Source organism: Melospiza melodia, chromosome 4 (genome assembly GCF_035770615.1).
Source record: "Melospiza melodia melodia isolate bMelMel2 chromosome 4, bMelMel2.pri, whole genome shotgun sequence".
NCBI classification, from domain to species: domain Eukaryota; kingdom Metazoa; phylum Chordata; class Aves; order Passeriformes; family Passerellidae; genus Melospiza; species Melospiza melodia.
This window is the reverse complement of record NC_086197.1, coordinates 1,772,867-1,797,995: the sequence shown is the minus strand read 5'-3', so window position 1 is coordinate 1,797,995 and position 25,129 is coordinate 1,772,867. Positions and strand designations below refer to the sequence as shown.

At 50.6% G+C, this 25,129-nt stretch overlaps 1 protein-coding gene across 1 annotated transcript; it reads left to right on the top strand.

The window, feature by feature from the left end:
- SLC35B4 (solute carrier family 35 member B4) lies at nt 1-19,917 on the top strand. The gene is made up of 10 exons (XM_063153645.1): nt 1-176; nt 6,545-6,658; nt 7,498-7,600; nt 9,584-9,633; nt 10,700-10,781; nt 13,944-14,004; nt 14,392-14,501; nt 15,068-15,143; nt 16,196-16,271; nt 17,771-19,917. Exons 1-10 carry the CDS (start codon nt 100-102, stop codon nt 18,021-18,023), a joined length of 1,002 nt encoding a protein of 333 aa, XP_063009715.1. The 5' UTR covers nt 1-99; the 3' UTR covers nt 18,024-19,917.
- Nucleotides 19,918-25,129: the final 5,212 nt, after the last annotated feature.

The window sequence follows — 25,129 nt, the reverse complement described above, 5'->3', positions numbered from 1 at the left end:
AAGCGGGGGCGGCGGGGCCGGGGCCGGGAGCGGGGCAGAGCCCCGGGATCGGGATGCGGCCGCGGCCCGGGACGCCGCCTCGTTGCCTGGAGCGACACCATGCACCCGGCCGTGGCGGTGGGGCTGGTGTTCGGCGGCTGCTGCAGCAATGTGGTGTTCCTGGAGCTGCTGGCCAGGTGCGGGGCCGCGGGGAGGGTTTGGGGGGGGATAAAGGGTCAGGGGAGCCCATGGCAGTGGGATCGGGGTGAGGCCTCTCAGGGGAGCCCATGGCCGTAGGATCGGGGTGAGGCCTCTCAGGGGAGCCCGTGGCAGTGGGATCGGGGTGAGGCCTCAGCGTGTGTGAGGGGAGCAGCGGTGCCACGGTGGCTGTGGGGGATTGGGGGGATTTGGGCTGCGGGGGCACTGAGGGGGTTTCACCCCTCAGGCCTTGGTGTCCCTCATGGAGGAGCCCAGAGTTGGAGCATCGCCTGTGTCCCCTCAGTGGGGTTTGGGGGTTTTGGGGGTGTCCCCTGCCTGTGGCCGTGTCGGTGACCTGTCCGGGCATGGGGATGTCCCCTCTCCGCTGTCCCCATGCCGGGCAGCGCTGAAATCCCCGGGACGAGACAGGAGCTGTGCCCGGGGACAGCAGGGAATGTTCTGCACCTGGAAGTCTGGGAATGTTCTCCACCTGGGATCGTCACTCTGCAAAGTCACCGAGTCCCCTTGATTGCCAGATTGGAGGCTGATGGTTTTGGGGATCTCATCTTCCTCATCCTGATATTCATGGGATCTCACCTTCCTCACCCCTGTGTTTTTGGGGATCTCAGTTTCCTCATCCTGATGTTTTTGGGGATCTCACCTTCCTCACTCACCCTGGTGATTTTGGGGATCTCACCTTCCTCCCCCTGATATTCATGGGATCTCACCTTCCTCGCCCCAATGTTTTTGGGGATCTCAGTTTGCTCATCCTAATGATTTTGAGGATCTCACCTTCCTCACTCACCTGCCTGATAATTTGGGGGTCTCACCTTCCTCACTCCCCCTGATGATTTGGGGCTCTCATCTTCCTCACTCACCCCAATGTTTTTGGGGATCTCACCTTCCTCACCCTGATGATTTTGGGGATCTCATCCTCCTCACTCATCCTGATGTTTTTGGGCTCTCACCTTCCTCACTCACCCTAATGTTATTGGGGATCTCACCTTCCTCACCCTGGTGTTTTTGGGGCTCTCATCTTCCTCACTCCCTCTGATGTTTTTGGGCTCTCACCTCCCTCACTCACCCTGATGGTTTTGGGGACCTCACATTCCTCACCCTGATGATTTTGGGGCTCTCACCTTCCTCACCCCAGTGTCCTTGGGGATCTCACCTTCCTCATCCTGATGATTTTGGGGATCTCACCTTCCTCACTCACCCCGATGTTTTTGGGGCTCTCACATTCCTCACCCCATTGTTTTTAGGGATCACCTTCCTCACTCACCCTGATGATTTTGGGATCTCACCTTCCTCATCCTAATAATTTTGGGGATCTCACCTTCCTCACTTACCTTGATGTTTTTGAGGATCTCACCTTTCCTCCCCCTGATGATTTTAGGGATCTCATCCTCCTCACTCACCCCAATGTTTTTGGGGATCTCACCTTCCTCACTCACCATGATAATTTTGGGATCTCACCTTCCTCACCCTGATAATTTTGGGATCTCACCTTCTTCACCCTGGTGTTTTTGGGGCTCTCACCTTCTTCACCCCAATGTTTTTTGGGGATATCACCTTCCTCACTCTGATGATTTTAGGGATCTCACCTTCCTCACTCACGCTGGTGATTTTGGGCTCTCACCTTCCTCTCCCTGATATTTCTGGGGATCTCACCTTCCTCACCCTGATGTTTTTGGGGCTCTCACTTTCCTCACTCACCCTGATATTTTTGGGGATCTCACCTTTCCTGCCCCTGATGATTTTGGGGCTCTCACCTTGCTCACCCTGCTGGAGGAAGGCTGGCAGGGTTTGGGCAGCCGATGCCTGAACTGGTTTGGTGTGTGGCACCCCGTGAGTCACTGTGGGGCTGCACCCTGAGCCCTCCCTTTCACCCCTGCCAGCCCATCCAAATCCCAATCACAAAGGAAAAAAGAGGCTGCAAAACCCAGCAGTTGGGATATTTGCTCCAATATAAATCCAGAAGCAGTTCCTGGAGGAAGAGACTTGTGTGAGTTGTTGTTTTTCCTCTCAGGGATTGCTCCAATCTCTGCCTTTCCTGCCTGAATGACAGAGGAGGAATGAACCCTTTGGAAGCAAAAAAAAAAAAACTTTTGGATTTGGCTTTTTTTTGCCACTCATGTATCCTCCAAGCAAACCTTAAAGCAAAATATTTGGCCCTGTTCAAAGACTGAATGATTCAAAGGTGGCTGAAACCCAGAGGAGCAAATTCCAGAAGTCCAATTGCAGACAGCAAGGAAAAGCTGCTTTTCACACAAAACCTCTTTCAAGCAGCACCTCCCATCCACTTTCAAAATTCCTCCACTCCTCAATTCCTGTGCCATTTACTTGCCCTGCTCACCTTTAGTCCCAAAATTGGGATAATTTCATTATTTCATTGAGTTTTAGAAGGAAAATTGCCCCTGCAGATGAATATTGATATTCCCAATATCCCAACTCTGATATTGCCATAAAACAAGCAAAATCCTGGAGCAGGATGCCAGGAAAAGGCAGTGGAGGAGTAGCAAAGGTGAAGAAATTGGGAAGAAATTTGCTCAGGATTTATAAAATAAAGCAAAGGAATGAGAATTGTTTAATCTGGAAATGCCTGAGGGCACAGAAAAAGCTTTAAATGTGTGCAGAGTGGCTGCAGGGCAGAGGAGAGAAATATTCCTGCTGGATCATGGAGGCAGAACAAGAAATCTCCAATTTCTTGATTGAAGGGGCTCAAATTGCTGTGGGAGGGACAAAAATCAGATTTTCTCCCTTTCCATGTGGTGAATTTGGAGAGAGTGCGAGGAAATTTCTCGCTGGGATGATTGTTGCCAGTTGTCCACAGCTGAAGCAGATCTTGGGCTGGCAGATCAGGATTAATCTCATTTTTTAGGTGGATCCGAGTGAGGATTGTGAGGCACAAAAGGAGCCCAGAATTCTTATCTGTGTCTTATCAGCCAGCACAGAGCCCTGAGTGCCAGCAGTGCTGATACAATGGGGTCATGCCCAGGGCTCTGGGAGGAGGCAAAGCCCAGCCTGGGGTTATCTCTGCAGCTGGAAGGCTGCAGATAAGGCTGGAGATAAGATTGGCCATCCTGCAGCTTCTGCCTCTGCTTCAAGGTCACTTTTCCTCGGGAGCTTTTGAACCTTTCAGCTTCAGGCTTGAAGTTTTATGGCTCATGAAGTTTTATTGATAGTGAAGTTTTATTGATAGTGAAAGTTTTATTGATAATTCTTCTGGGAATTGCCAGGTGGGCAGAGGGAAGAGGCTCAGGGCGAAATCCCTGGGATTTGATTTTTCCTGTTAAAATAAATCCCTTTTTGCTTTCTCAGCCCTGCCTTCCCCAGGTGCTGCTGCTCCTCAGAGCTCTGTGGGGTGACACAGGAGAATTTGGAGGGGACAGCTTGGAAATTCCTGGTTTCCAGAGCATTTCCCAGCTCGAATCCTGCAAATCTGCACCCAGGCACAGTGTGTGTGCCATGGGCTCTCCCAGGAATGCTTGGCCTCAGTTTCTGTCTTGTAGAAGAAAAAAAATGGAAATATTGCCAAAATCCCTGCATCTCCCACTTGTCATTGTCTGCCCTGTCCCAGCCTGCTCTGAAATCCTTCCCTGCTCCTGCAGCTGCTCAGGGAGGCTTGCTTTGGATTCCCTGCAGGAATTCCTGTTGCCACAGGAGAAGTGTTTGGTTTGCTCAGAGATTGTGCCATTCCTGCACTCCTGGATCCCTCTAGAAAGGGACTGAGAGGGTCCCTGCTGAGCTCGGACAGAATTTTGTGCATTTTGCAACCTGCTGGAGTTAAAAAGATCCATGGATGTCACATGGGATTTCTGCCAGGAATTTTTGGGGCTCCTGTGAGGAGTTTTGGGCACTCCTAGAATTCACAACCAAAGGGATTTTTGGCACCCAGAAATCCCAGTTTTGGTCCATTCCAGAATTCAAACCAAAGGGATTTTTGGCATCCAGAAATCCCAGTTTTTGTCCATTGTTTAATTCACAACCAAAGAGATTTTTGGCATCCAGAAATCTCAGTTTTGGTCACTCCCAGAATTCACAACCAAAGGGATTTTTGGCACCCAGAAATCCCAGTTTTGGTCCATTCTAGAATTCACAATGGGGTTTTTTGGCACCCAGAAATCCCAGAGGAGCTGAAGCTCTTTTAGAGGAAACTGAGCAAAGCTGCCCCAGCACAGAGCTGACCTTGGCACAGCAGCAGTGAGGAATGTTGAATTTCCAGCTGCATTTTCCCCCTGGAAATTCAGATTACCTCAGATTACTTCAGATTACCCAAACTCAGCAGCTTTTGGGAGGGGACAGAATCCCCCAAAGGCACTTCCCATGGGAAAGGGGGGATCCAGCAGGGTTTGTGTCACTCCTGGCCCCACTGAGCTGTTCCTGTTGGGAAATGTGGAGGGAAATCCCTGCAGGAGATGGAAAGGGATTGGATTGTGGGAAAAGGGATTGGGAAAGGGATTGGGGTGTGGGAAAGGGATTGGGAAAGGGATTGGGAAGGGGATTGGGGTGTGGAAATAGAGATTGGGGTGTGGAAATAGGGATTGGGGTGTGGGAAAGGGATTGGGGTGTGGGAAAGGGATTGGGGTGTGGGAAAGGGATTGGGTTTTGGGAAAAGGGATTAGGGAGTGGGAAAGGGATTGGGGTGTGGGAAAGGGATTGGGGAATGGAAAAGGGATTGGGAAAGGGATTGGGGAATGGGAAAGGGATTGGGGTGTGGGAAAGGGATTGGGGTGTGGGAAAGGGATTGGGGTGTGGGAAAGGGATTGGGAAAGGAATTGGGGTGTGGGAAAGGGATTGGGGTGTGGGAAAGGGATTGGGGTGTGGGAAAGGGATTGGATTGTGGGAAAAGGGATTGGGGTTTGGGAAAGGGATTGGGAAATGGAAAAGGGATTGGGGAGAGGAAAAGGGATTGGGAAAGGAATTGGGGTGTGGGAAGGGGATTGGGGTGTGGAAATAGAGATTGGGGTGTGGAAATAGGGATTGGGGTGTGGGAAAGGGATTGGGGTGTGGGAAAAGGGATTAGGGAGTGGGAAAGGGATTGGGGTGTGGGAAAGGGATTAGGGACTGGAAAAGGGATTGGGGAATGGAAAAGGGATTGGGAAAGGGATTGGGGTGTGGGAAAGGGATTGGGGTGTGGGAAAGGGATTGGGGTTTGGGAAAGGGATTGGATTTTGGGAAAGGGATTGGGGTGGGGGAATAGGGATTGGATTGTGGGAAAAGGGATTCTGGGAGTGGGAAAGGGATTGGGGTGTGGGAAAGGGATTAGGGTGTGGGAAAGGGATTGGGGTAGGGAAAGGGATTGGGGTAGGGAAAGGGATTGGGGTGTGGGAAAGGGATTGGGGAATGGGAAAGGGATTGGGATGTGGGAAAGGGATTGGGGAATGGGAAAGGGATTGGGGAATGGGAAAGGGATTGGATTTTGGGAAAGGGATTGGGGTGTGGGAAAGGGATTGGATTGTGGGAATAGGAACAGGATTCTGGAAAAAGGCGTTGGATTATGGAAAAAGATACAGGATTTTGGAAAAAGGGATTGGGTTGTGGAAAAAGGATTGGATTCTGGAGAAAGGGACAGGATTATGAAAAAAGGGATGGGATTATAGAAAAAGGGATGGGATTTTGGGACTAGGGATAGAATTCTGGGAATAGAGACAGGATTTTGGAAAAAGGGACAGGGTTCTGGGAACAGGGACAGGGTTCTGGGAACAGGGACAGGATTCTGGAAAAAGGGATGGGATTCTGGAAAAAGGGACAGGATTATGGGAATAGGGATTGGATTCTGGAAAAAGGGATAGGATTTTGGAAAAGGGACAGGATTCTGGGAACAGGGAAGGGATTTTGGAAAAAGAGATAGGATTCTGGGAAAGGGACAGGATTCTGGATAAAGGGATAGGAGTTTGGAAAAAGGGATTGGGTTATGGAAAAGGGATTGGATTCTGGAGAAAGGGACAGGATTGTGAAAAAAGGGATGGGATTATAGAAAAAGGGATGGGATTTTGGGAATAGGGATAGAATTCTGGGAATAGGGATGGGATTCTGGAAAACGGGATAGGATTATAGAAAAAGGGGATAGGATTGTGGGAGAAGGGACAGGATTCTGGGAAAGGGATTGGATTGTGGGAATAAGGACAGCATTCTGGGAATAGGGATAGGATTTTGGAACAAGGGACGGGATTATGAAAAATGGGATAGGATTATGAAAAAAGGGATGGGATTATGAAACAAGGGATGGGATTATAAAAAAAGGGATGGGAGTTTGGCAAAAGGGACGGGATTCTGGGAACAGGGCCAGGATTCCCCCTCATTTGCTGGGTGCCAGTGTCATTGCTCCATGGCTGCTGTGATCCCTGTCTGTCCCTGCCTGCAGGCAGTTCCCAGGCTGTGGGAACATCGTCACCTTCTCCCAGTTCCTGTTCATTGCTGTGGAAGGTTTCATCTTCGAGGCCAACTTCGGCAGGAAGCGCCCGGCCATCCCCATCAGGTACAGCCCCAGGCAGGAATCGCCTGGATCTCTCTCTGATCTCCAAAAAGCTTCTCATCAAATGGATTTTCCACTTGTCCTCTGGAAATCCCATCCGTGCTCTGCAGAGCCACGTTGGGGAGCTGTCGGGCTGGATAAAATCCACACTCGTTTAGCAGGAATTTTCAATGGAAATTTCCATTCCTTGTCACAGGAACAGTATTACCGCACCTGAGTGGGTCACAGCTGGTGACAGAGAGACGGTGAATCTTGTATCTTGATCAGAAGGCTTGATTTATTAAGATATTATATATAATACATTATGACTACACTAATAGAATATAGAGAGAGGTTTGCAGAGCAGCTAGGCTAGCTAAGAAATAGAAAGAAAGAATCTACAACAAAGTTGTGTTCAAGGACTCAGTCCCCTAGCTTGCACTGGTGATTGGCTCTTAATTATAAACATAGGAAATGAACCAATCAAGGTGTCCCTGTTGCATTCCACAGCATCTGATAATCATTGTTTACCTTCTCTTCTGGAGCCTCTGGCCTCCCGAAGACACAGAAATCCGAAAGAAAGGATTTCTGTGGAGAAATGTCTGCGACAGAACAGGGCAGAGTTTTGCACAGGGAAGAGTTTTTTTGTGCCTCAAGAGCTTTTTGTGTCTGGGATTTGGTGTGGTGGGAGTGGGAAGGGAAAGTTTTCCTGGAAAATCACCCAAATTCACCTCACATTTCTGAACTGGTGACAGAGCCAAGAGCTCTGCTGTGCTCCAGAGCTCTCTGTGCCTTCCTCAGGGGTCCCTAAGCATCTCAGGGAGGTTCCTGCCCATCTCCCAGGTGTTCTATCCCTGTTTCAGGAATTATTTCATCATGGTGGCCATGTTCTTCACCGTCAGCGTGGTCAATAACTACGCGCTGAACCTGAACATCGCCATGCCGCTGCACATGATCTTCCGCTCGGTGAGCTCCCTCCTCTTCCTCCTCATCCTCCTCTTCCTCATCCTCCTCTTCCTCCTGGGGCTCCCGTTCCATCCTTGCTGCTGGAGCTGTCCCTGCTCCACGTGTCCTGAGGGCACCAAGCCCCTGTGGAGATCCCGAGCTCCAGCCCTGCTCCAAAGGTTTCGCTTGATGGAGTTGATCATTAAATTCCAGATTAATGGACAGGCAGGGAAACAGGAAGGACTTTGGAATTCCAGAGCTGAGGGGGTGACAAAACCAATCCCAGGCTCTGGCTGGGATCCAGCTTTCCCTGCCACCAAGTGGGTCACGTTCTGGTCTTGAACATTGCAGGTCATGGATTTGGGATTTGGGATTAATTCCACCTGCACAGGTCTTTGCTTTGGGAAAAAAACCCATTAAATTGCTTCTTACCTTAAGTGTGGATGAGTGCCAGGCTAAAAGATCTTTTAAACCCCAAGGAAATGGAGCCCCAGCTGTTGGGAATAACAGAATCTCCTGGTGGGAGCTCTTTCCCCACAGCACATCCTGGGGGTGGAATAGCTGGAATCAGGAGAGGTTCTAAAGGATAAAACCAGCCCAGGGTTTTTCCTGTCCCTGGGAATGGGATGGGGACACAGGAACATGGGAGTGGGATGGGGACACAGGAATGGGATGGGGACACAGGAACATGGGAATGGGGACACAGGAATGTGGGAATGGGGACACAGGAATGGGATGGGGACACAGGAATGGGATGGGGACACAGGAATGTGGGAGTGGGATGGGGACACAGGAATGTGGGAATGGGGACACAGGAATGTGGGAGTGGGATGGGGACACAGGAATGTGGGAATGGGGACACAGGAATGTGGGGATGGGGACACAGGAATGTGGGAGTGGGATGGGGACACAGGAATGTGGGAATGGGGACACAGGAATGTGGGAATGGGGACACAGGAATGGGATGGGGACACAGGAATGGGATGGGGACACAGGAATGGGATGGGGACACAGCAATGTGGGAATGGGGACACAGGAATGGGATGGGGACACAGGAATGTGGGAATGGGGACACAGGAATGGGATGGGGACACAGGAATGTGGGAATGGGGACACAGGAATGGGATGGGGACACAGGAAACTGGGAATGGGGACACAGCAATGTGGGAATGGGATGGGGACACAGGAACCTGGAATGGGGACACAGGAACCTGGAATGAATGGGGATACAGGGATCTGGAATGGGATGGGAGCACAGGAATGCAGGAATGGGATGGGGACACAGCAATGTGGGAATGTGAATGGCAAAGGAAGACAGGAATGGCAGAAAGGGGACACAGGAACCTGTGGAATGGGGACACAGGAACCTGGAATGGGGACACAGGAACCTGGGAATGGGTTGGGGACACAGGAGTGCAGGACTGGGAAGGGGACACTGCAGGAGACCTGTCCCACATGAACTCTGAGGGGTGCTTCTGCTCCTGCAGCCAGGCCTGGAGCTGGCTTTGCTGCAGGGTGGATGGGATTTCCAGAGGGATTTGGGTTCTGGTCACACACTGGAAAAGAAGAAAGAGGAGATCCCTGGCCAGGAGATCCAATCCTGGTTCCCAAGGCAGCTGGCTCACCTTCTCCTGGATGAAGGGACTCACAATCATGGAATCACTGAGGCAGGAAAAGAACTTTAAACTCCTGGAGTCCAACCATTGCCAGCACTGCCAGGCCAGCACTGCCCCCTGTCCCCAAGTGCCACATGCACAGGGCTTGGAAATCCCTCCAGGGCTGGCACAGCCCTTTCAGGGCAGGAGTTTTCCCAAAATCCAACCTCAGGGAAGCTGTTCCTTCTCCCTGTCACTTTTCCTGCTCCAGTCTGGAGTTTCTCTTGGTGTTCTTGCAGTTTGGGATGAGCATCCCAGGCTGGGCAATTCTGGCCTCTGATCTCCTGCTTTGGTTTTCTCTTCTTTTTTTTTTTTTTTTTTTTTTTTTATATTTTTTTTATTCCCCCAGGGTTCTCTCATAGCAAGCATGGCTCTAGGGATCATCATCCTGAAGAAAAGGTAAATCCCAAACTTCCTCTCTTCAGGGAATGCTCTGCATTGAATCCTGCTGTGGGTGTTTGGTGCCATCACTTTTCCTGTTTAATATTCTGATTTTAATGATGGGAAACTGGGACAGAGAGCAGGGCACAGAGGCTGGAATAGCTCCTTGTGCATCTCCACCTCTCCCTCCTTCCTTGGCTGGAATTTTGGGCTGGGAAGAGATTTTCCACAGCTGTGTGGATAACACAATAATAACATGCTGATAACATGCTGATAACACATTGATAAGGCTGAGTTGTGCCTGCACAGAGTCGAGGCTGGAGCTGTGGGATGAACTGGGAGAAGTGTTGGGATAAACTGGGATAAATGTGGGGAGAAAAGCTTGGAGGTGCTGAGCTGGCCCTGCCAGGGTTAGGGGTGGGAATGTGGCTCCAAATCCCAGGTTTGGAGCAGGAATTCAGGGAAGCAGGGATGGGTGTGAGCCAGGCAGGGTTGGTGACATGTCCCTTGTCCCTGTGCATAACACACTGAAAACACATTGATCATACATTAATAACATGCTGATAACAGGCTGATAACACATTGGGAAGGCTGAGCTGTGCCTGCACAGAATCGAGGCTGGAGCTGTGGGATAAACTGGGAGAAGTGTTGGGATAAACTGGGATAAATGTGGGGAGAAAAGGTTCTTGAGGTGCTGAGCTGGCCCTGCCAGGGTTAGGGGTGGGAGTGTGCCCCTCATGCCAGGTTTGGAGCAGGGATGGATGTGAGGCAGGCAGGGTTGCTGATGTGTCCCTTGTCCCATGTGCATAACACACTGAAAACACATTGATCATACATTAATAACATGCTGATAACATGCTGATAACACATTAATAACACATTGATAATTCTGAGCTGTGCCTGCACAGAGTCAAGGCTGGAGCTTTGGGATAAATGTGGGGAGAAAAGGTTCTTGAGGTGCTGAGCTGGAGTCAGCTGGCCCTGCCAGGGTTAGGGGTGGGAATGTGCCCCTCATGCCAGGTTTGGAGCAGGGGTGGATGTGAGCCAGGCAGGGTTGGTGACGTGTCCCTTGTCCCCTGTGCAGGTACAGCGTGTCCAAGTACAGCTCCATAGCCCTGGTGTCCCTGGGCATCTTCACCTGCACCTTCATGTCTGCAAAGCAAGTGGTAAGCATGGCAAGGGACAACCTCAGCAATTCCCTCTGTCTGATTTTTCATGGAGGTGTCTCCTTCCTCTGCATCTGCTCCCCAGCAGCTTTTCCTCCTGGTTCTATTTTCCTGTGGGATTTCATTAATTATTAATTAATTAATTAATTACACTTGCTCATGCTGCTTTTTGGGAATAAATCTCATTTTTCTGCCTCAGAGGTAACAGAAAGAAGCTGCTTTTCCTTGCCTCGTGTGGCAGGCAGGAGCAGGTGAATCCTAAACAAAAATCCACCAGAAATCTTCCTTCTTTCCATCCCACAAGAGGTTGTTGCCTTTCAGGCTGGATTTTTCCAGCCTCACCTTTAAATGAAGTGCCTGTGCTGGGAGAGCAGGAGGGAAGGAAGCAAATCCACGTGGAACACGCTCAGAGCTGTCCCTGGGTCAGCACCCACAGCCTGACCCCGTCAGCTGGTGACAAAAAATGGCACAGAGTGACAATTGGTGCACTTAATCCAGCTCAGAGGGGTTGGCAATGAAGGGAGCTGTCACAGCCCCAAATTCCCCTTCATCCCACAGCCCCAAATTCCCCTTCATCCCACAGCCCCAAATTCCCCTTCATCCCACAGCCCCAAATTCCCTTCATCCCACAGCCCCAAATTCCCCTTCATCCCACAGCCCCAAATTCCCCTTCATCCCACAGCCCCAAATTCCCCTTCATCCCACAGCCCCAAATTCCCCTTCATCCCCAGCACAGACCCACAGCCTGTCCTCATCAGCTGGTGACAAAAAATGGCACAGAGTGACAATTGGTGCACTTAATCCAGCTCAGAGGGGTCTGAAGGGAGCTGTCACAGCCCCAAATTCTCCTTCATTCCACAGCCCCAAATTCCCCTTCATTCCACAGCCCCAAATTCCCCTTCATTCCACAGCCCCAAATTCTCCTTCATTCCACAGCCCCAAATTCTCCATCATCCCACAGCCCCAAATTCCCCTTCATCCCACAGCCCCAAATTCCCTTTATCCCACAGCCCCAAATTCCCCTTCATCCCACAGCCCCAAATTCCCTTTATCCCACAGCCCCAAATTCCCCTTCATCCCACAGCCCCAAATTCTCCATCGTCCCCAGCACAGACCCACAGCCTGTCCCCATCAGCTGATGACAAAAAGTGGCACAAAGTGACAATTGGTGCACTTAATCCAGCTCAGAGGGATTGGGAATGAAGGGAGCTGTCACAGCCCCAAATTCCCCTTCATCCCACAGCCCCAAATTCCCCTTCATCCCACAGCCCCAAATTCCCCTTCATCCCACAGCCCCAAATTCCCTTCATCCCACAGCCCCAAATTCCCCTTCATCCCACAGCCCCAAATTCCCTTTATCCCACAGCCCCAAATTCCCTTCATCCCACAGCCCCAAATTCCCCATCATCCCACAGCCCCAAATTCCCCTTCATCCCACAGCCCCAAATTCCCCTTCATCCCACAGCCCCAAATTCCCCTTCATCCCACAGCCCCAAATTCTCCTTCATCCCACAGCCCCAAATTCCCCTTCATCCCACAGCCCCAAATTCTCCATCGTCCCCAGCACAGACCCACAGCCTGTCCCCATCAGCTGGTGACAAAAAGTGGCACAAAGTGACAATTGGTGCACTTAATCCAGCTCAGAGGGATTGGGAATGAAGGGAGCTGTCACAGCCCCAAATTCCCCTTCATTCCACAGCCCCAAATTCCTCTTCATCCCACAGCCCCAAATTCCCTTCATCCCACAGCCCCAAATTCCCCTTCATCCCACAGCCCCAAATTCCCCTTCATCCCACAGCCCCAAATTCCCCTTCATTCCACAGCCCCAAATTCTCCATCATCCCACAGCCCCAAATTCCCCATCATCCCACAGCCCCAAATTCCCCAGCATCCCACAGCCCCAAATTCCCTTCATCCCACAGCCCCAAATTCCCCTTCATTCCCCAGCCCCAAATTCTCCATCATCCCACAGCCCCAAATTCCCCTTCATTCCACAGCCCCAAATTCCCTTCATCCCACAGCCCCAAATTGCCCTTCATCCCAGAGTTTTTCACCCTCAGGGGCTGAGGGAGGGCTGGGCTCTGAGTTCATCCTGAGTCCATCCCAGCAGGGCTGAGCCTGGGCTGGAGCTGAGGGAAAGGGGAATCAATCTGATTGTCCTGGAGCACGGGCAGGGAGCTGAGGCAGCTCCAGCTGCAGTTGTGCCCTCAGCCTCATCTCCTCCATTTCTTGACAATAAGTCTGGTTTAGGTCTGGTTTTAGGACTGGTTTTAGCTCCTGATGGGCTTGGCCAGGGCTCTTATTCCTTCCTAGAGAGTCACCTCTGGGACTGGGGAGACAGGAACCTGGGAATTGGGACACAGGAACCTGGGGATGGGGACACAGGAATGCAGGAATGGGATGGGGACACAGGAACCTGGGAATGGGGACACAGGAATGGGATGGGGACACAGCAACACAGGAGTGGGATGGGGACACAGGAACCTGGGAATGGGGACACAGGAACCTGGAATGGGATGGGCACACAGGAACCTGGGAAAGGGGGCACAGGAATGGGATGGGGGCACAGCAACATAGGAGTGGGATGGGGACACAGGAACATGGGAATGAGATGGGGACACAGGGATCTGGGAATGGGATGGGGACACAGGAGCCTGGGAATGGGGACACAGGAATGTGGGAATGGGATGGGGGCACAGGAACCTGGGAATGGGGACACAGGAATGTGGGAATGGGGACACAGGAGCCTGGGGATGGGATGGGATGGAGACATAGGAATGTGGGAATGGGGACAGAGGAACACAGGAATGGGATGTGGACACAGGAATGGGATGGGGACACAGCAATGTGGGAATGGGATGGGGACACAGGGATTTGGGAATGGCCTGGGGACACAGGAGCCTGGGGATGGGATGAAGGTACATCCCACACAGGGATTTGGGAATGAGCTGGCTTTGAGGGCTTGACAAGCAATACTGATGATTTTTGTGGTGAAAAGAGTTCAGTCTCATCAAACCAGGCCGTTCCTTTCAGGAAAAATCCTGATTTGATCAGACTCTGCCATTTCCTGCTGGGATCTCTGCATTCCCTGGAGCAGGGTGGGAAGCCTGGGGCTGCTGCAGGGACCTGGTGGCTCTTGGTGACTCTTGTGTCTCCCCTCAGGCGTCTGACTCCAGCTCAAATGAAGAGGATGGACCCCAGGCTTTCCTCTGGTGGCTGCTGGGTGTGTGAGGGCCACATTTCTGGGATGCTGGCAGGATTCTGGGAATTCTCCTGGCAAAGGCAGCCCTGCCTGGAGGAGAGAGGGAGAGAGAGGGGCTGGGGCTGCTCCAGGTGTTCCTCAGCACACGATTTCACAGATGAGGCTTTATCTGTGCTTTCCTGCCTCCACCCTGGGTGTGTTGGTGGCCCTTTGGGAAATCTGGGATTGATTGTTATCAGTAGTGGCACAAACTGCATCCCTGGTGCTTTTAAGGGATCTCTTGGAGACCTGTAATCAAATCCCAAAATCATTACCAGTTTTATTACCAACTCTGGGCAGTTTGTTTGGTTTTTTTTTTTTTTTCCCTGAAAGCCAAATTTGGTGATTTGGGCTGTGCTTCCCTTGCAGGCATTGCTGCCCTCACCTTTGCCCTGCTGATGTCTGCCAGGATGGGCATTTTCCAGGAGACTCTGTACAAGAGATTTGGGAAGCACTCCAAGGAAGCTCTGTTCTACAACGTGAGTCCTGGGCTCCCCCTGCTCCAGGCTCCCTTCACAGGGCTCTGAGGGTGAGGGATGAGGATCTGACTCCATGTTTCACAAGGCTGATTCATTATTTTATGATAAATATTATATTATAACTACACTAAAAGAATAGAAGAAAGGATTTCATCAGAAGGCTGGCTAAGAATAGAAAAGGGAAGTATGATAACAAAGGTTTGTGGCTCAGCTCTCTGTCTGAGCCAGCTGACTGTGATTGGCCATTAATTAGAAACAACCAACATGGACCAATCCCAGATGCACCTGTTGCATTCCACAGCAGCAGATAACCATTGTTTGCATTTTGTTCCTGAGGCCTCTCAGCTTCTCAGGAGGAAAAATCCCAAGGAAAGGATTTTCCATAAAAGACGTCTGGGACACGCTTCCACTCCTGCATTGGGCACAAAAAGGATCCCACACTGCCAGGAGGGAGCTGGCAGTGATCCAGCTGCTCTGATCCAGCTGCTCTGATCCAGCTGCTCTCCAGCAGGGGTTTTGGGTGGATTCCCCTCCCCTGATCCCACCCTGGTTTGTTTCTCCCCCAGCACGCGTTGCCGCTCCCTGGGTTCCTGCTCCTGGCTCCCAACATTTACCAGCACGCCGTGCTCTTCAGCCAGTCTGGTGAGTGCTGGGCTGGGGCCTCCCTGCTCCTGGGCCTCCCCATCCTCTGGGAAATCCTCTGGGAAGTTCATTCCTGCATTTGTGCATGCTGGCATCTTGGGGCGTTCCAGGCCTTTTGGATTTGGAGGAATTTCAGGAAGGAATTCCTGCCTGGGCTGGCATTGCCAGAGCAGCTGGGGCTGCCCCTGATCCCTGCAGTGCCCAAGGCCAGGCTGGAGCAGCCTGGGATGGTGGCATTGGAATGGGATGGGCTTGAAGGGCCCTTCCCACCCAAACCATTCTGGGATTTGGGACACTCAGAATCCATCCCCAGGGATTTTTATGGAAGTTGGGGATGGCAAAGGGAAGGGAGACCCTTCCTGGAGTGCTGAGGTTCCCAGTGAAGCCCCCAGATCCCAAAATCCCTTCCTAGAGAGGAGTCGGGGTGGGGATGGATCCAATGGCAGGCTGGGAGAGCTGGGAATGGAGGGAATTCCCTGGAGAGGGAGCCTGGGGTGGGATTTTGGGAAGGGATTCCCAGAGCAGCTGGGGCTGCCCCTGATCCCTGCAGTGCCCAAGGTTGGGCACTGGGGCTGGAGCAGCCTGGGATAGGGGGAGGTGTCTCTGCCATGAATGGGGTGGAATTTAAGGAACCATTCCATAATTCCCTGTTTAAAACCCAAGTTTCTTACCAATTCCCACACACCAACCACATCCAAGAGTGATCCCTGGGAAAAGGAACATGGGAGCTCAGCAATGGGAGCACCAGGACCTGATCCTCAATAAGGGATGTCAACATGGACCTGCTGGGCTTTATTTTTTTTTGCTGGTGCTCCCCAGGATTTGCTGTGGGAACAGAGTGAATTCCTCTGACACAGGAGAGCACAACAGAGCTTTTCTCCTCATATTTTCCCTTATTTTCCATCCTTCCCTCTGGAATTGCAGGCTGTGTAAGGCTGCAGGGAGTCCTGGATCATGGTTAGGCTTGGCAAGGAGAGAGGCTTCTCCAGCAATGACCTCATCCCGTCCTTTTTCCTTTTTTTCCCATTTTTTTCCCTTTTTTTTCCCTGCAGAGCTGTTCCAGGTGCCGGTGATCGGCCTGACCCTGCCCATCATGTGGTTCTACCTCCTGATGAACGTCATCACCCAGTATCCTTTATCCCTGATGCCACCTTCTGTGGGGTGGCACAGCAGGGCTGGGGCTGCCTTCCTCAGTCCTTGGAGTCCTCCCTGCCCTCGGGAGCTGCTGCTGGTGGAACTCCAAAAATATGGGGGAAGGGAATTTGTGGTTTTTAGGTTGGACTTGATCTCAAAGGTCTTTTCCAGCCTGGTTTGTTCTGGGATTCTACTCCAGTGGGGGCATCTGAGATTTGGGGTTTCCCTGAGTTTGATATGTCCTGTTCCAACCCAGCTGATCCCAGGAGGGAATTTCCCCATCCAGAGCAGGATGCCCATCTCCCTGCTTCTCTCAGGAGGAGGAAAATCCTTGGAGTCTTCCCTGCCCTCGGGAGCTGCTGTTGTTGTAACTCCAAAAATGCAGGGAAAGGGAACTTTGGTTTTTTAAGCTGGGCTCAGTGATCTCAAAGGTCTTTTCCAGCCTGGTTCATTGTGGGAATCTGGGACTTCTGCTCCCTGGAATCCAGGAACTCCTGAAGATCCAGGAGATCCCTGGCTCCCTGGAATTCCAGGGGAAATGGAGGAGTTTGGAGCTTCCAACTCAGCTCCAGCTGCTCCAGTGGGGGAATCAGATTTGGGCTTTTCCTGAGTTTGGTGTGTCCCATTCCAACCCAGCTGATCCCAGGAGGGAATTCCCCCATCCAGAGCAGGCTGCCCATCTCCCTGCTCCTGCATTCCCAAAGGGAATCCCCACTCTCCATCCCTGCTCTCCCTTACCTGCTTCTCTCAGGAGGAAAATCCTTGGAGACTTCCCTGCTGTTGGTGTAACTCTGAAAATATGGGGAAAGGGAACTTTGGTTTTTTAGGCTGGACTCAGTGATCTCAAAGGTCTTTTCCAGCCTGGTTTGTTCTGGGATTCTGGGACTCCTGCTCCATGGAAGTGGAGGAGTTTGGAGCTTCTAACTCAGCCCTGACTGCTCCAGTGGGGGAATCTGGGATTTGGGGTTTCCCTGAGTTCATAGCATCCTGTTCCAACCCAGCTGATCCCAGGAGGGAATTCCTCCATCCACACCAGGCTGCCCATCTCCCTGCTCCTCCCCATTCCCAAAGGGAATCCCAGTCTCCATCCCTGCTGTCCCTTAGCTCCTGCTCCCAGGAGGAAAATCCTTGGAGTCTTCCCTGCCCTCAGGAGCTGCTGTTGGTGTTACTCCAAAAATACGGGGAAAGGGAACTTCTGGTTTTTAGGTTGGATTTGATGATCTCAAAGGTCTTTTCCCGCCTGGTTTGTTCTGGGATTCTGGGACTCCTGCTCCATGGAAGTGGAGGAGTTTGGAGCTTCCAACTCAGCTCCAGCTGCTCCAGTGGGGGAATCAGATTTGGGCTTTTCCTGAGTTTGGTGTGTCCTGTTCCAACCCAGCTGATCCCAGGAGGGAATTCCCCCATCCACACCAGGCTGCCCATCCCCTGCTCCTTCCCATTCCCAGAGGGAATCTCAGTTTCCACACCTGCTGTCCCTTAGCTGCTGCTCCCAGGTACGTCTGCATCCGCGGCGTCTTCATCCTGACCACGGAGTGCACGTCCCTGACGGTCACCCTGGTGGTGACGCTGCGCAAGTTCGTCAGCCTCATCTTCTCCATCCTGTACTTCCAGAACCCCTTCACGGGCTGGCACTGGCTGGGCACGGCCTTTGTCTTCGTGGGCACGCTGATGTACACGGAGCTGTGGCACAGCCTGGGGCCGCTCCTGGCACGCTGCCGGGGCCAGGGCCGGCCCAAGGAGCAGTGAGAACAGGGAATTCCCGCTGGGAGCTGTTGGTTGTGTGCCAGAGCAGAGCAGAGCAGGGAGCCCCCCAGTCCAGGGGGTGTTTTTGTACCAGGGGAGGTGTTGGCTGTGCCAAGCTACTGGGAGAATGGGGAGCCTGCGCTGGGAATTTGGGGAAAGGATCATGGAGAAACAATCTGGGCATTTTTTGCAAGTTGGCATTTTTTAGGCAACCCCTTTTCCTTCCTTTTTTTTTTTTTTTTTTTTTTTTTTTCCTTCCCCATTGGAATAACCCTTTTTAAGGAGAAGCTGATCCAGAGGTTTGCTGGGAGCCCAACTTCCATGGCTGTTGGATCAGCTGGACCCTGAGCCAGTCTGGTGCCATCCTTTAATTGTCCCGGTGTCTGGAGCTGATGGCTGAGCCCCGTTCCAGTGGGAATCCCTGATCCCTGTGCTGGCAGGATGTGGGACACAGCCCCAGCTGGAGCTCCCAGTCTGCCCAGGGCACCCTGGCTTTCCCCTCCCTTGGGATCAGCTTCCTCATGGCTTTTGTGCCAGCCTGGCACAGGCTCCTTGCCCTTCAGTGTCACCCCTGGCTGCTGTTCCTGGAGTTTCCCTGCAGTTTTCCTGGAGCAGCTCCCATGCTGGAGCTGCTGTCCCTGCTCAGCTGGGAATGTGGAGGGATGAAGGAGGTTTAATAGCAAAGGAAAAATGACGGAAAAAATTCCCAAAGTGATGGAAAGGCAGCACCTCCCTGCCAGGCATTCCCTGAGCCAAGGCCACCTTTCCAAAACTTCCTCTGTTTTTATAATTTGCTTGGGATAATCCCCAGCTTTCCATGGCCTCATCCCTGCTGGGAGCAGAGTGGGAAAAGGGAGAGGTTCCATCTGTGCTGGGAGCACTGGTTTAGCCCCAGCCCCAAATCCCAGTGTGGGAAAAGGGAATTCCATCCCACCCAGAGCCAGCTTGGCGCTGCCAGGACCTGCAGCTCCATCCTCATGTTCTGAAGGATTTTTTTTTTTCCCAGTTCCCATTTTTCCTGAGCCTCCTGATTGTGGGATCCAAGGATTGTTGGATCCAGGGACTGTGGGATCCAGGGATTGTTTTAATCCAGGAATTGTAGGATCCAGGGATTGTTTTATCCAGGGATTGTGGGATCCACAGATTGTTTTATCCAGGGATTGTGGGATCCAGGGGTTTTATCTAGGGATTGCAGGATTCAGGGATTGTTTTATCCAGGGATTTGGGATCCAGGGATTGTTTATCCAGGGATTTGGGATCCAGTGATTGCTTTATCCAGGGATTGTGGGATCCAGGGGTTTTATCCAGGGATTGCAGGATCCAAGGATTGTTTTATCCAGGGATTTGGGATCCAGAGATTGTTTTATCCAGGGATTTGGGATCCAGAGATGGTTTTATCCAGGGATTTGGGACCCAGGGGCTGAGCAGAGCTGACACGGAGCTGCTCCCAGGTGTAACATTTGTGCATCCTCTGGGTCCCTCCTCCTCTCCAGGACCTTGCACGTTGTCCCCAGTTCCCATGAGACACGGGAATTTTGGGGGATTTGGGCACTCCTGATTTTTGGTTTTTTACCATGTGCTTTTCACTCCCAACACATCAACCTGGGGTTGTTTGTTGCTGTCAGGGGCATTTTTAAACTTCCTGGTGCGATTGAGCGCGTTTGGAATATTTATGGAGCGGCAGAGGTGCCTGGTTAGCCAAAATTAATTAATTAATTAACCCCCTCGAGGCTGGGGCTGCTGATTGGTGTGGGGTTGATGTCTGGGCAGAGATCACAGCACCTATTTTTTAGCAGAGGCTGGAGGAGGGAAGGACCCCGGCCGTTTTTGGGGTGGCTGGTGGGGTTTGGGGTGGATTTTTTTAAAGTGAAATAAATAAATCTGTGTCCTCTCCAAAGGCTGCTGGGGGCGTCTCCTTCTGTGCTTCGCTGTGGCTGGAAAATCTATGGAGTCATGGAATGGTTCAGGTGGGAAAAGCCCTCTGAGGTCATCCAGCTGTTCCCAGCAGTGCCAGGGCCACCACTGATCAATGTCCCCAAGTGCCACCTCCACTGGGCTTTGTCTCCAAGTGCCACTGCCACTGGGCTTTGTCCCCAAGTGCCACCACTAATCAATGTCCCCAAGTGCCACCTCCACTGGGCTTTGTCCCCAAGTGCCACCACTAATCAATGTCCCCAAGTGCCACTGCCACTGGGCTTTGTCCCCAAGTGACATCACTGATCAATGTCCCCAAGTGCCACCACCGATGAATGTCCCCAAATGCCACCTCTACTGGGCTTTGTCCCAAATGCCACCACTGATGAGTGTCCCCAAGTGCCACCTCCACTGGGCTTTGTCCCCAAGTGCCACCACTGATTGGTGTCCCCAACTGCCACCACTGATTGGTGTCCCCAAGTGCCACCTCCACTGGGCTTTGTCTATGAGTGTCACCACTAATCGATGTCCCCAAGTACCACCTCTACTGGGCTTTGTCCCCAATGCCACCACTAATCAATGTCCCCAAGTGCCACCTCCACTGGGCTTTGTCCCCAAGTGCCACCACTAATCAATGTCCCCAGGTGACACCTCCACTGGGCTTTAGAGTCCCCCAAGGATGGGGACTCCACTGCCCTGTCCCAACCCTTCCCATGAAGAATTTTTCCATGAATATCCAATCTGAGGACAACTCACCATTTCTCTCTAATATGAGAGAAAATAGCAAAGACTCAGCCTGGCTGGGTGGGGTTCTGGAGAAGATCCTGCAGGGGGATACAGTGTGGTTCAATGAAGGTGGTACAGAATGTCATCCCCTAAAGAGTTACAGCTGGGTTAATTGTTAGGATCAGGAGCAGGCCTGATGTTAACAGGCCACACCTGAAGCTAATAAGAGCAGTGGTATAAAAGAGTGGATTGGTGGGAACTGGAGTTAGATGGCTGCTGCAAGGACCAGGAACAGTCAGTGCTGGAGGAGCTGCCTGTGAAAAACATCAAGAAGGTACAAAACTCTGGTGATATGGAGCCCTTGCACCATAATGATAATGGAACACTCGATAGCTGAGACAACAAATGGTGACCCCGATGTGATTTGTGATGAAATTATATTGTTTTGTGGATTCGGGATGACTCGTGGATTTAGGACTAAACTACATAACTCCATGGATTCAGGGAACCAAGATTTGACCGTATAACCCTGTGGATTCAGGGAAACCAGATTAGACCGTATAACCCCGTGGATTTGGGGAAAAGGCCTTGAATACCAAACTATTGGTAAAATATATCAATTACAGCTATTAGCGTTTGTTAAATATGAGTATAAAAGATTTTGAAGATAAGTACTTTGTAAACTGAGGAAAGCTGCAAAACTGAACCAACACTCAGAAATATATGTATTTGTACTATAATATGTTGTCTGAACACTTGTATAACTCTTAGTTCTAAATGAAATATAAGGATGTGTGATAATGTCAATTTATTTGAATATGTACTTCTGGAAATGCTGCAACTCTTTGATTAATGGAGAAAGGGGGAATTGTAGGGAGATACAGTATGGGTAAATGAAGGTGATATAGAATGTAATTTTACCCCCAAAAGAGTTGCAGCTGGGTTAATTCTTAAGGATCAGGGGCAGGCCTGATGTTAACAGGCCACAGCTGTAGCCAATAAGAGCAGTGGTATGAAAGAGTGGATTGGTGGGAACTGGAGTTAGATGGCTGCTGCAAGGACCAGGAACAGTCAGTGCTGAGAGGAGCTGCCTACGAGAAACATGGAGGAGGAATGAAACTCCGGTGATATGGAACCCTTGCAATATAACGATAATAGAACTCTTTATATATAAGAAAACATGTAGTCTGGGAAGGGAGCACAAGAGAGGGAACAGCAGAAAAGCTGAGGGAGGAAAGGCAAGAAATCCATAATTTGTTGAGTCCAGGACATTCAGCTTCTCCCTGGTGCTTTTAAAATCCCCTTTACTATTTCCACACAAGGGCTGCGTTCCCTGGCCCACATATGGGATCTCACAGGTGGAAGTATTGGAAGTTCAGGACTCAAGAATTGATTCAAAAAATAGGAGATTATGTTCCAACATTATTCTCTGAAACAAATGCAAGGGAACCCTTGCTCATGGAAAACAAATAATTTCTTTTTACAGTGGGAAATAAGATGAATATTTATCCTCCATTTGTATCCTGAGCTCTGTAGAATCCAAATAAAGACACAATTCATGCACTGGAAAGTTTAAAATTTCCTGTAAATAGGAGAAGATGGAATTGCTGAGACCACTCAGGAGGCACATGGATTTTGCCCGATTCTGTACCCCAGGATGAGGAAATTCTGGGAAAACTTGGTTGGTTTTATGCAACTCCCAAGAGTGGAGAGCTGGGGGTGAAGGTGGAAGTGCTCTTGGCTGGGAGAGCTGGGCAGGGATGGAAGCAAAATGAAAACAAGACTGACATGGCTGGAATTCTGCATCCAGTGCTGGATCCCACAGCAGCAGCACCTGGAGAGAGCCCAGAGGAATCCATGGAGCTGCTGCAGGGCTGGAGGCAGGCTGGGAGAGCTGGGAATGTTCCCCTGGAGCAGGGAAGGCTCCAGGGAGAGCTCCCAGCACATGGCAGGGCCTGCAGGGGCTCCAGCAGAGCTGCAGAGGGACTGGGGACAAGGCCTGCAGGGACAGCACCCAGGGAATGGCTCCCACTGCCAGAGGGCAGCCATGGGTGGCATCTTGGCAATGAGGAATTCCTGCCTGGGCTGGCATTGCCAGAGCAGCTGGGGCTGCCCCTGATCCCTGCAGTGCCCAAGGCCAGGCTGGGGCAGCCTGGGATGGTGGCATTGGAATGGGATGGGCTTGAAGGGCCCTTCCCACCCAAACCATTCTGGGATTTGGGACACTCAGAATCCATCCCCAGGGATTTTTATGGAAGCTGGGGATGGAGAAGGGAAGGGAGACCCTTCCTGGAGTGCTGAGATTGCCAGTGAAGCCCCCAGATCCCAAAATTCCTTCCCAGAGAGGAGTCGGGGTGGGGATGGATCCAATGGCAGGCTGGGAGAGCTGGGAATGGAGGGAATTCCCTGGAGAGGGAGCCTGGGGTGGGATTTTGGGAAGGGATTCCCAGAGCAGCTGGGGCTGCCCCTGATCCCTGCAATGGCCAAGGTTGGGCACTGGGGCTGGAGCAGCCTGGGATGGTGGCGTGTGCCCAGAGGGTGGAAGTGGAGGAGCTTGAGGTCCCTTCCCACCCAAACCATTCCTGGATTCCAGCTGAGGACACAAACAGAGACTCAGCCCCATCATGAGGGAAAACCAGGGAACAGATCCTGGGGTTTGGAATTCTCCCTGTTGTTTTTATTGCTGTGGAGGGGTGAGTATTTGTGGGGAAAAATGAAATCCTTTTGGGTGCCTGAATCCCAAACTGATCCAACCCTGCTGGGACAGACACCTCCTGTCCCGAATCCCTCAGCTCCAGAACTTTCCATCTCAAAACTTCACTTTTTTTGGAAATGCGCCCAGCAGGAATTCCAGAGGAATTCCCCAATTCCACCCCTGGAATTTTGCAGCTGGAGGAGTTTTTCCTTCCTCTCTTGGGAAGATTTTCTGGTTTTTGGCTTTAAATTCCCCCTGTTTGTGTTTTATCATGTCACTTAAAAATAACCAAAATAACCTGGCAATATTTTAGGAGCTTTTGAAGGGCTGAATCTCCTCCCTTTAAGTTTTCCCATTCTTGGGATTTTTTATTCCATCAAAAATTTCCCGCTTCCCCAACTCTTCTTGCTGCTCCCTCCTCAGCAGAGAGGGATTTTTCCCAGAGAATTTTTTTCCAGGAATTCCAGTTATTTTCTAAAATGTGTCTCATTTTTGGAGCTTTCTGAGCTCAGCATTCCAGAAATTATCCCTGGTTCTCTGGATGGAGAGGAGAAATTCCTGTTATCCCAAACATTTCATTTTCCCTGGGATCCAGGAGATTTTTTTTCACTCCTGAGTTTTTCCCTTTGTCCAAAGCTCCAGGCTCCTTTCTTTTCATCAATTTTTGTATTCCCCCAAATTTTTTATTCCTTTTATTTTCCTCTGCCAAGTTGTGTTGTTTTTTTTTTTTTTTTTTTTTTTTGAGAGATGAATTCCAATTTTTTTCTTGCTGCTCCAACTGCCTGTGTGTGTTGGAACTTGTCAAAAATAAAGCCTAAAAACTCCAGGCATATTTTGGGGGAAAAATTTGAAATAACTTAATTTTTTTTTTTTGTTTTAAACCCTCTCCCCCTTCCCCCCCCTCATTCCTCAAGGTTGTTAATTTGACATCCCTGTAAATGAGCTGGAAAAGCTCCAAGCTGAGGTGCTTTTTCCCTTTGGAAAACCTCCCTGAATCGGATTTGTCTCTCCACGCTTTAGACAAGAGACTTTCCAGAGGTGATTGATGGGAATCTTTCCCATTAAAATTCCCTAAAAACATGCAAAAATGAAGAATATCTATTTTTATAGTTTTTAACTGTTTTATTTTTCTTTTCCTTATCCAGAAGTGAATCAGAGCCATCTATATCCAAACATGTTTGGATTTGGAATTTCGGCCTTCAGTGGGATCCAAGGGAACCATCCCTAAAATGTTTTTTCTCTGGGCTTTGTGTCTTGTTTTTTTTTTTTTTAATTTTTCTCCTAATTTTTCTGCTTTTACCTCCCACATTTGGGAATTCGGGCCCTTTCCAACCTCATGGAAAAAAATTTTAGTTTGGAAAATTTGGAAATTCGAGCTCTTCTCAACCTCATGGAACCCAAATTTAGTTTCAATTCATTGCAGGACTTGGAGTGGTTTGGAAAATTTGGGAATTCAAGCTCTTCCCAAACCCATGGAACAAAGTTTTAATTTGGAAAACTTGGAAATTAGAGCTCTTCCCAACCTCATGGAAGGTTTGGAAAAGTTGGGCATTTGAGCTCTTCCTGAGCTCATGGAACAAAATTTTAGTTTGGAAAATTTGGGAATTCAAACTCTTCCCAACCTAATAGAACTAAATTTTAGTTTGGAAAAATTGGGAATTTGAGCTCTTCCCGAGCTCGTGGAACCAAACTTCAGTTTCAGTTCACTGCAGGATGTGGAGGGTTTGTAAAATTTGGAAATTCAAGTTCTTCCTGATCTCATGGAACAAAATTT

Excerpts from the sequence above, each read along its gene's own strand:
- SLC35B4 (XM_063153645.1), top strand. The coding sequence starts at position 100 with ATGCACCCGGCCGTGGCGGTGGGGCTGGTGTTCGGCGGCTGCTGCAGC. Across the intron at positions 6,659-7,497 it reads CGCCCGGCCATCCCCATCAG|GAATTATTTCATCATGGTGG; the intron begins GTACAGCCCCAG and ends TCCCTGTTTCAG. Across the intron at positions 14,005-14,391 it reads TTTCCTCTGGTGGCTGCTGG|GCATTGCTGCCCTCACCTTT; the intron begins GTGTGTGAGGGC and ends CTTCCCTTGCAG.